This window comes from Corvus cornix, chromosome 3 (genome assembly GCF_000738735.6).
Source record: "Corvus cornix cornix isolate S_Up_H32 chromosome 3, ASM73873v5, whole genome shotgun sequence".
Lineage (NCBI taxonomy): Eukaryota > Metazoa > Chordata > Aves > Passeriformes > Corvidae > Corvus > Corvus cornix.
Window position 1 is genome coordinate 10,759,909 of NC_047056.1, and position 10,657 is coordinate 10,770,565.

The 10,657-nt window shown below is 41.6% G+C and overlaps 1 protein-coding gene across 3 annotated transcripts in view; it reads left to right on the forward strand.

The window, feature by feature from the left end:
* Window positions 1-10,390, forward strand: part of PELI1 (pellino E3 ubiquitin protein ligase 1) — a 44,111-nt gene extending 33,721 nt beyond the window's left edge. For all 3 annotated transcript variants that reach the window (XM_039569333.1, XM_039569334.1, XM_010410993.3), the window contains 6 exons: window positions 2,053-2,197; window positions 2,440-2,569; window positions 4,111-4,212; window positions 6,137-6,334; window positions 6,458-6,646; window positions 7,618-10,390. In XM_039569333.1, coding sequence (XP_039425267.1) covers window positions 2,053-2,197; window positions 2,440-2,569; window positions 4,111-4,212; window positions 6,137-6,334; window positions 6,458-6,646; window positions 7,618-8,184 — 1,331 coding nt within the window. In that variant the 3' untranslated portion in view covers window positions 8,185-10,390. The remainder of the gene's footprint in view (window positions 1-2,052; window positions 2,198-2,439; window positions 2,570-4,110; window positions 4,213-6,136; window positions 6,335-6,457; window positions 6,647-7,617) is intronic.
* Window positions 10,391-10,657: the final 267 nt, after the last annotated feature.

The window sequence follows — 10,657 nt, forward strand, 5'->3', positions numbered from 1 at the left end:
TTATCAAATAGGGCAATCTTCAGTGTGTTGTGACTACTGGCATCATACGGATTTAAGGTCACCTTTTCATGTGATAAGTTTGCTTTAATGTCTTTAGTTTAGAATTTTAAAGACAAAGCCTACAACAGTGAGTAACCTCGAAATCTCAGGGGAGTTACCACTACACTTGGGTCAGCAATCTAGAAATGCTTTGGCGCAAACTGTAATCCTTGACTCTCTCCTGTGCAACTGCTGCTGTTCCTGTGTGACAGAGGAAGACTGTTGGATCAGTAAAATGCACTTTGAGCAGCAGCTGAGGATGGGTACCCTAAGGCTTGAACCAGGACAGCTGCTGAGTGAAAGTGCTCACTGCTTCCCAGGCAGCAGAAATAGGTTGGTGTCACTGTCCTGGAGATGGGACACAGACACTTCACAGCAGCATTGTGCACATCGAGTTTATTGTGATGCACTCACACATCTCTCAGTACTGTTGTGATAATGTTAAGTGTGTGCTGGCCACAAAGACAGGCTGCAGTTAACTTGTTTCAAGCACTGTGAAATCTACAGTACCCAGACTTGAAAAACAAAAGAGATTTGGAAAATAATGAGAAATGAAAGGGGAAACAAAAAGGTTTCTATTCAGTCTCCTGGCTGTGTTTTGCAGGCATCATAGCAAACGTTTTGAGTACAGTGTGATGTCTTTGCCTGTGTTTGTGAGAAGCCTTCCCAAATATGTGGAATAGCATGAAGGAGCAAACTTGAGTTTTTAGAGAGCACTGTGAGCTGATTGCAGATGGCAATCAACATATGCATGCTGAATATGAATTTGTAGATTTGAGAAAACATGTTGAAGGCCAAGCTTCTCTGTGAAGGAGCAAAGACTGGGAGAGGGCGTAGAGATAAGGTCAGTAAAGGGATCTTTGCATCAGCTTCTGAACAAATGTGAGCAGGCTGTCAAGCACTGCCACATCTCTTCCTCTGTTCTTACGACATAACATGGGGATAGATAAAATCTGCATGATGACATCTATTCTGCTAATAACTATGGTCTAGTTAAGGTAGAAGAAAGTGGAGATACAGCATTGTAGTTGTGATCAAAGTTGATGACAGGATTCAAAAAGTGCTGTGTGGGTCAAAAAGTGCATTTGCACAGAAGGCAGAATGTTAACCATCAGTACTGAAAAAGATTAGTAGCTCTTCGAGCTGGTGTGGAAACTCACCTGGAAGGACCAAGGGAATGTTCTTATTTCTGTTAAAGAAAGCCTCAAACAGGCTCTCATCAGCTTTATTCTTTATCAAGCAAGTGCTCTGCTGGGTAGGCTTTCTCTAGAGGAAGGTCAGAGATGAGCTGCACAGGTCAAAAGTGTCTGGAAATGCTACTAATGAGAAGCTGTAAAAAATACAGTAAGAACTGTTCCTCAAAGCAGAAGTCTGAGTGAAAAATGCATTTCAAGACTGTTTTCATTAGGAGTTATGTGGAATTCCCTCAGGAAATCTCCTTCAAACAGATGTTTATATCACTTCTGTCTCTGGCTAAACATGAGAGATCACATTGCACACCCTAAACTTTTATGGTAAGCTTGATATCAAATTGTCATACGACTTCCTTCCATCTGCAAATCCAGAAACTTCTTGGAAAGCTCTGAATTAGACACTTCCCATGAAAACTTCTGCCTCTCTAGCTAATGGGCTGGTCTTGCTTTGTGGGGTTTTTTTTCTTTAAATTTAGTACCTATCTGGCTCTACTTCTCAACAGCTGAACGAAATAAATGAAGCTATGTATCATTTATTCTAAAAAGTAGCATGGAGGAAAACAAATGTGTATGTTTTAAGGCCATAGTGGAATTTTCTAAATGCTTTTTTTTTTTTTTTTTTTGTGATCTGGCAGTTCTTCAAGGCAATGCAGCCTTAATTCATGTGGTTTTATATATCTGTTTTTTAAAATTATTTCAGGCAAAACCAAAACATGGAAAACACAAAATATTGTACCTACTGTATCAGATTGGTGTGCAAGTTTGTGTAATTGGAGTAGAGTATTTTCTCTTACACTTAATTTTGATTTTATTTTTACAGGAAATAATGAAAAAAGTGTGCCACAACTCTTGATCAGAGACCTGAAATTTGAGAATAAGTCATTAGCTAAGCTCATGTTTTCTCCTGATCAAGAAAATCATCCATCAAAAGCACCAGTCAAGTATGGTGAATTGATTGTATTGGGGTAAGTGTTTGTGTGTAAGAGAGTCTGAGGGTTTTCTGTGCTGTAATATTGTGTAATTCTGGGCATTGTGTTAATCAGTTCTTGGATTTAAATATGAATAATTGAAAATCTGTAATTAATAACACTATACTAATTAAGAGTACCTAGTGCTTAGAATGAAAGTTCTTGTGGGTCTGTATCTCATGAGGAGCTAAGCAATACAGGAATGATGGACTTTGTTCTTTTTCTGTGCTTTTTGATAGGTACAATGGGTCTCTCCCAAATGGAGATAGAGGAAGAAGGAAAAGTAGGTTTGCTTTATTTAAAAGGCCCAAGGCAAATGGGGTGAAACCCAGCACTGTGCACATTGCCTGTACCCCTCAAGCAGCAAAGGTAAGCTCCATTTCTCTGCTGAAGTCTGTCTCATTTCTCCCAGTGCCATATAGAGAGCTGTCAGGGAACAGCTTAAACAGCATAAAGTTCTGACTGTGAAAAGAATGGTTTGTGTTTATCTAAAGTTTTTTAGTACCTGTCAGTGTTAGCAAGAAACAATTTGGCGAAGATGATTTGTTGCCTAGTCCTTGCCATGGTCAGAAAAAAAAAAATTCGTTTTGAAACATGAATGTTCTGGGCACAGGCTAGTCATAAAACACTTTCTATTTTGCTTTCTTTCCAAACTCGCTACAGACATCTGTTCTAGGCTTTGTGGTTTTGCACTCATTCTGCTTTAGGACTAACTTTGCTTCACATGCAGCTGACTTTTAAATGATCCTTTGCCAAAGCTCTACGTGCACTTGCTGCTCCATCCAATGGGTAGGAGTTCCCCAGGGATCAGGACGGGTGGGTTTGCAGGGCATGTTTCATGGGGCTTGTAATCAGAGTTCCCATTAAGAAGCAGTAAAGGAAGGGCTTAGGCCCTGAAGTTGAACTGTATTTCATGTCAAAATGAATACATTATAGCTAAGGTATTACCTTACCTGCATTGTAGCTATCCAAGTGTGTGTGCAGTTGTGTTCAATAACTAATGGAGCATTTCTACTAAAACAATGGAATTTGAGGATGCTTAGTGGTTGTTTAGAAATTGCCAGTGACAAGATCAGGCCTTTAAACAAATACAGTAGTGTTAAGTGTTTGACTGCCAGAACGCCTTGACGCTTAAGGATATTGACCCTAAATCAGGGAATGCTATGAAGTATTCTGAAATCAAAAGCATTTTACTAACCAAAATTCTTGTAGTAGAATAATGATCATAGGGGATCTGTGAAAAGAACATTTCTTTTTGCAAGTGCTTTATGGTCTGGTAAGTGCTGTTTAGCAGCACTTTTAGAAGTGTTTGTCAGTTCCTAGTAGGTAAATGCAGAATGAACATCTAGACTAACAAACTGAAACCTTTGCTACAACTTCTGCAACCTGTGCTGAGTTTCTCCATTTTACCCTATTTACCACCACTTTTTTGTCTGTGTATCTTAAATCAGTCATTACTGATTTTAGTATTAACTCAAATCCTGTTTTTAGAATGAAGTCCCTAAGTTTTTGTCCTCACCTTACTGTTAGCCAAGTTCACACTGAGGTGACCATGGAGGTGTTACATTCAGTTTTAGCCTTTGCATTTGGTTGTTTTGTCCTTTTGTATTCAGGCTGGTGTTGCTTTAACACAAAACATGACTAATAATATGCCCTGGTTATGTGTATTTAGTTGCAGCATGTGGTGAAGAGACCAGTTTGGTCTGTTGCTGAATTAATCTTTTTTTTTCTTTAATGGCTGGGACTGGGTTTTGTGAAGTTTAACTACAGGTGTGTCATTAACAACCATCTGCCTTAATGCATTAATTAGCACAAGAGCCTGGTGTGTTATATATATATAGTCTGCTTTGCTGCTGTATACTGTAGAATTATTGTGCACTGGTTCAATAATATTTGGCATTTTTCCATAGGCAATAAGTAATAAGGACCAACACAGCATATCTTACACTTTGTCTCGGGCCCAGACAGTCGTAGTTGAATATACACATGACAGCAACACAGATATGTTCCAGGTATGTGAAGTAAATGTGTGTCTTCTCACTTTTGGTAGTTTCAAACAAGGCATCCTCTCAGCAGGCTGTTCCCCTCAGACCCAAAAGTTTGTGTGTGTCAGTTTCTGCGCTCACTCTTCAGAGCAATTTAATTCTGTTCATTCCCAAGGCCATCCTGTGAACAAGGCTGTGTGTCTGTACATCTCATCTCTTTTAGACTTAGGCAAAGGTGAAAGTTTGGATTTTTTGTGACTAATGTTCAAGATTATGATTTTGTCTTTGATTGCTGGTCTGCAAGTCACGTAATCTGTCTCCTAGTCCCTCCTTGCAAAATGAAGAATAAAGGACACCGTTCTCTTTACGCACTTGGAACTTTGCTTCTGGCATTTACAAAGGGATTTGGGATCAGCCAGTTGGAGACAGGGTAGAAGAAATACAATGTGAAACACAGGAAAGCTTTTGGCACAACTAATATGAAAAATACTCTGAACTTCTTTAAGCAAACCCAGAAGTGTCTAAAGCACTGGGAGATGTGAAGAGAGGAGCCTCAGTGCTGATGCTGGCAGATCACAACAACTTTGCTGCAGTTCCTGTGTGTATGACAAGGGACCACAAACACATTTGCAGCTGTGGTGTGCCCTCATATCTTATAATTGTTTCCTGTTTTTCTCAAAAGGAAGGGTTTTGTTTTGGGGTTTTTTTAAATGTGTGCTTTGTGAGTTTTGCTGTCACAGCATTTCGCTGTGACGCCACTGTAGGATCTAAGGAGGTGGGAGGTGTTGGGAAGTGGTGGAGGGGAAGCTGCTTTGCAACTGCAAACACTTACAACAGAGCAAAAGGACTGTAATGAAATCACCGCAGCATAAGCTATTGTCTGTGTGAGTGTTCTCTCTTCAGGCATGCTTTGGCATGTGTGCTGCTCTGAAATCGCCCCTGGCAGTCCCTGTGTACTCACAGGTTATCCTGCCTAAGAAGCAATAGAAAAATACATTCTGACAAAGCAGTTTTAGTCTCATGAAAGCTCTCCAGCCCTCACCAAAAAGCACCTCAAGCTTTTGGGTCTCTTGCTCAGCAGTTAATCAGTCTTAATATAACCACCTATTTTCAAAGAGCCTGAGAGCTTTGGAAGTGAGTGAGTAGTAGTGTGTAAAGGGGGCTTTAAACCCAGCTTTGTGGGTGTTTGGGAAAGGGTTATTACTTTTCTTCTTACTTTGTAAGGAAAAGGACAAGATGAGTTGACTGGAAAAGCAGTGATACTCATGCAGTTCTATCAAACTCAGTAGAGTTGTATGGGACTGCAAAACTCACCGTTCCCTGCAGCCAGAAAAGGAGGCACAGCTACCAAGAAACCTGACTGTAGTCAGATGTTGTTACATTCTTGTGTTCTGTGAGTAAATGTAGCCCCTCTCTGCCACAACCACCTAGTACCTGGTCTTTCACAAAAGGTTTGCTGCTCCTCAGTGCCCACCAGAGCTGAAGAGAGCTCACATAATCTGATTTTCATACATCTGTACCGTGACTTAGTCTGGCACTGTTCAGAATGTTCTGGGCATGCAAAGTGACTGCATGTCACTGTTCTTCCCTCTGACTGCTGTTCCCTGGCTGTTTTGGTGCTCCTGCAGCTGGTCTGCCTGACCTGAGTGTAACCTCTCTGATGAAAAGGCCTTCAATGGGAAATCATCTCAGAATTGATTTAATTGCATCATTTTATTTCTCCTTCCTTCATTTGGCTGTACCCAGCTTTCAGAATAACTTTGATCATTTGGAAGCAGAAAAATTCATCAATTCAGATGAAGCTTTAGAAATTGATAGATTGCTAGACAGGAATGCTTTAAATTGTAACGTCATCATTTTTGTATCATTGCTTTTAAGTGCTTTGAATTTGAATATTCCTAGACCCAAAGACAAACTTCTGACCAGTTGTTTTTTTTTAATCCCTTTCCAGATTGGTCGGTCAACAGAGAGTCCTATAGACTTCGTAGTAACAGACACAGTTCCTGGGAGTCAGAGTAATTCGGATACACAGTCTGTGCAGAGCACTATATCAAGGTTTGCCTGCAGAATCATATGTGAACGAAACCCTCCCTTTACAGCAAGAATATATGCTGCAGGATTTGACTCCTCAAAAAACATTTTCCTTGGGGTAAGGGAATTCTTTTTCTTTTTTTTTTTCCCACTGAAAGTTCAGTGCAGGCTTATTTTTTAAACTAATTCATAGCTCCACTTCAGCCAAATTAAAAGTTCTCATTGATGTAATTTCTTTTAGGAGAAAGCTGCAAAGTGGAAGACATCAGATGGGCAAATGGATGGACTAACAACAAATGGAGTTCTTGTTATGCATCCTCGTAATGGATTCACAGAAGACTCCAAGCCGGGGGTGTGGAGAGAAATTTCTGTGTGTGGGAATGTGTTCAGCCTCCGTGAAACCAGATCAGCTCAACAGAGGGGAAAAATGGTGAGAGGAGTGACCAATGTTTTATGCAACCTGTGTAAAATGGTGCAGCCATGAGGGGTATAGTTTGGGCATAGAGCTGGAATCTGCTGGAATTCTGTGTAGTTGTCAACTCTGCAATTAGTTACACTGCCTTTTATGTGTCTGTGTGCGTGCACAAAGGTGTCTTGCTCAACCTGAATAACTGACTGAGTTTATCTGCAAACTAGTACCTAATTGCGCAGCTAGGCTGCTCTCCTAAATTGAGTTCCCAATCTACTCGGTATTCTGCAAACTCTCCTAGGCCTGTGCACATTCTACAAGTATTTTCCTGGTTTTCCAACTTTTCCTTTTTTATAGAATAATGAAGGATCGTTATAATTTTATTGGATATTCATTTTTATGTTGGCATTCTGAGTTTTCCCTCTTCCTCTTGTTTCCAAAGCATTGGTGACATTTTCAGGAGATATTTGGGTTTGGTGTGATGTTTCAGCAAAGAGGAATGCTACACTGAACACTTTAAGTGACGTATTTAGCTAGGAGTGCTGACTGGAGGAGGGGAAAGCCATGTGTAAAGGGATGTTTTAAGAAAACAGCCTAAAATATGGTGGAGGACTAAACCAGGCTTGTGCTGCTCTTTGAGCCATTTCAAGTAACACAGTTGGGGAGTGCTATAGGGATGTGGAATAGAGAGGAGTTGTTAAGAGGAGCTGTTCTTGACAGTGGGAGAGGAGCTGTTCTTGACTCAGTGTGGTCTATTTTAATGCACACATTAATCTCTTAAGATGTTGGGGTGGGGTTTTTTCAAAAAAAAAAGAAAAAGAGGGCAGAGAGAAGCTGATACTGGGCTCTCTGTGGGTGTCTTGTGTAGACAGTCAGAATTCTGCTGCTTGAAACTGATGGATCTTCCAGGCAGATTTGCATTGTGGAAGTGCACGTTGTTACTCTTCAGAGACCCTTAGGTGACAGCTCTCTGTGTCTGTGTCCATGTGAAGGTTGAGAACGAGACGAACCAGCTGCAGGACGGCTCCCTGATCGACCTGTGCGGAGCGACGCTGCTGTGGCGCACGGCCGAGGGGCTCTCGCGCACGCCGACCGTCAAGCACCTGGAGGCTCTGAGGCAGGAGATCAACGCAGCCAGGCCCCAGTGCCCTGTGGGCTTCAACACCCTGGCCTTCCCCAGCATGAAGAGAAAAGATGTCGTGGACGAAAAGCAGCCGTGGGTGTACCTGAACTGCGGCCACGTGCACGGCTACCACAACTGGGGGAACAAAGAGGAGAGGGACGGCAAGGACCGCGAGTGCCCCATGTGCCGCTCCGTCGGCCCCTACGTGCCTCTGTGGCTCGGGTGTGAAGCGGGATTTTATGTGGATGCCGGACCTCCAACTCATGCATTCAGCCCGTGTGGACACGTGTGCTCAGAAAAGACAACTGCATATTGGTCCCAAATTCCTCTTCCTCACGGTACTCACACTTTTCACGCAGCCTGTCCCTTCTGTGCGCATCAGCTGGCTGGTGAGCAGGGTTACATCAGGCTCATTTTCCAAGGGCCTCTCGACTAACACAGGTGTTCCCAAGGACTGCAGTAAACTGATAAGCTAAGCGATTCTCATTTTTAAACCAACTGTTTTTCGTATTCTCTGGGCTTTGCTGGTTTGCATTAAGATGAAGAATTTTTTGGTTTTTTTGTTACAACAGCTAAATCCCTCTTTATTGAGAAAAGTCTGGAAATAGAAGAAATGGGGAGAGAAGGGGGAGACCTCCTGCTTTTTTTTAGTTAATAACTACTTCAGAAGAGGTGAAGGAAGTGTTGTAGAGTGAACTTCAATGCCTTCAGTTTAATGGTTTTTGAATCATATGCCCACAGTGTTTGAAAGGTGTTTCATTCTTTTTGTATATGGAGGGTAAATAGTTCAAAGAACATTAGTTTACAGCTTGGATGCAAACATTGTAAAATATAACATGTATATTAACTCTTTTCTATTTATCTTTATTATTGAAAATATTTAGAATGTGTAGAGAGTAGCATGGTCATAGTGTGTTACATCCAGCGATTGGATGTATAGAGTAGTTCTGGATGGAGAAGAATGTGGGATGAAAATGGTAGAAAAATCTTTTAATCTAAAATACTGAGTTCTTAGAATAGTTAAAATGCTTTTTAAACAAAGCTAATGCAAATTATGATGGCATAAAGTTGTGCTTTAACTGTGTTGAAAGGTAGCTAAGAAGGACTTCTTAAAATGTCTTTTTGGTAGGACTGTACTTAAGATCTGGTTATGAGGAGAAAATTTACCAGACTCTTTGAATATGCAACTTAGTCTAGATTAAGGATTTTTTTCTCCCTTCACGCTAACACTTCTCTTTATTTAGCATTAGTGACATTTGTGAGGATTTTTCCAATGTTAAACATGAACAGACCTGAAAGATGAGGCTTGTTCTGTTCCTTGCTGTTTGGGGAGGGGGGGGTGGTGAGGGGAGAGGTGGATGCAGCTGGGCACACGTGTGGGGAGCAGTTTGTGACTTGGCCACAGTCCCAGCTTGAGAGGGTTTTGTCAGCTGGATGCTCAGCCTTCCACCTGCTAACTGGTGGGGGGGGCCTCAGGCCTGGCCTTTACCCCTCTGCCAGGTGCAGATGCTCATCTGGGCCACACGTGGAACAGAGGTGGAGCCTGGTACCCAGGGGATGTGTGCCTGTGTCCCTGCACCCTCGCACAGCTGGGCACAGCTGGCAGTCTGTTGGGAGAGCTGGGGCTGGGCTCAGACCCTCCATGTGAGATGCTGCGGTGGGCTCTGGTTACTGGTCTCTCTCTGCTCTCCCCTTCCTCCCCCTCTGCATCCACCAGAAAAGACCAGTACACTACATGCAGCTCTGCTGCCAGCCCACTGTGCTTCATGGCAAACACACAACCTGACCTTTTTAGGATTGATTTGAGCTTTTTCGGCCAGCTTCATACATTTTTTTTTTTTTTAATATGTACTGTATAATTGACAGTAACGAATTTCTGTACTTTATAGCAAAGCTTTCATTTTTCTTTTGAAGCTGTTCTAAAATTTTCTTTGTTTAAAGAGACCTGTGTTGCTTAGATGTCATGAATTACTTATTTTGACTGTCAATTATTTCTCCATTTTTAAAAAGAAATTATATATATTGTTTGGTTCACTCAGGAAATGCATGTGTCAGGAAACCTGTGCTATAAATTCAGTTAGCTGTCATGTACAAGTAACTGCTGTTACTCCCTTTTCATAGAAATATAACTGATTTTGACATTTTCCAGATTATATGCATTAAGTAATGAAATTTATGCAGCAAGAAATCCCTGTATTGTAGTTGTTCTAATCATCTTATTCAAACTATAGTATACTGTAGTTTTAATTTTTATTTGCAAATTAATTTATTTAAACTACGTGAGTAAACACTTTTCAAAAACAGAAATTCTGGGATTGTCTGTGGCTTTGTTTCCAAGAGATGGGAAAGGTGGCTGGGGATGGCCCTTCTGTTGTCACCTCAGGTGTCCCTCTGTTCTGCACATGTGGATTAGGAGCATGGAGAAGCAGGAGCTGTAAAGACTTTGGACATTTTGCCTGGTCATGGCTTCGAGTGGCTCCTGTCAGATGTGTCCTCTCAGTGTGTTTTATATTCAACTCTGTGTTAAAGGTGAGATTGTTGTTTAAAAGACACAGTTAAGTTATCTCTTCCCTGAGAAAGTTACAAATACTGAAATGTAAGCAAAATCTGAACTAAATGTCTGGGCTCTTTTAAAATGACAAGAGTTCTTGATTCCATCTTCCACAAAATCTAATTGACACTTCTCTGGTCCTGACCTTGTTGACTGCAGGAACATGAAAAACCAGAAAAGGACATGATGAAAGCTACACAGCAGTATGAGTAATGCAGAGCTGAACTGTGAGCACAGATGGAGCACAGGATGGTAGGAAGAATATGGACAGTGGTGTTGGAGGTCCAGCTGGAGGCTGGTGTGGAGCTAGGGGTGCAGTTGGCCACATGCACATCTGACTGCAGAGGGGCAGAAGAGA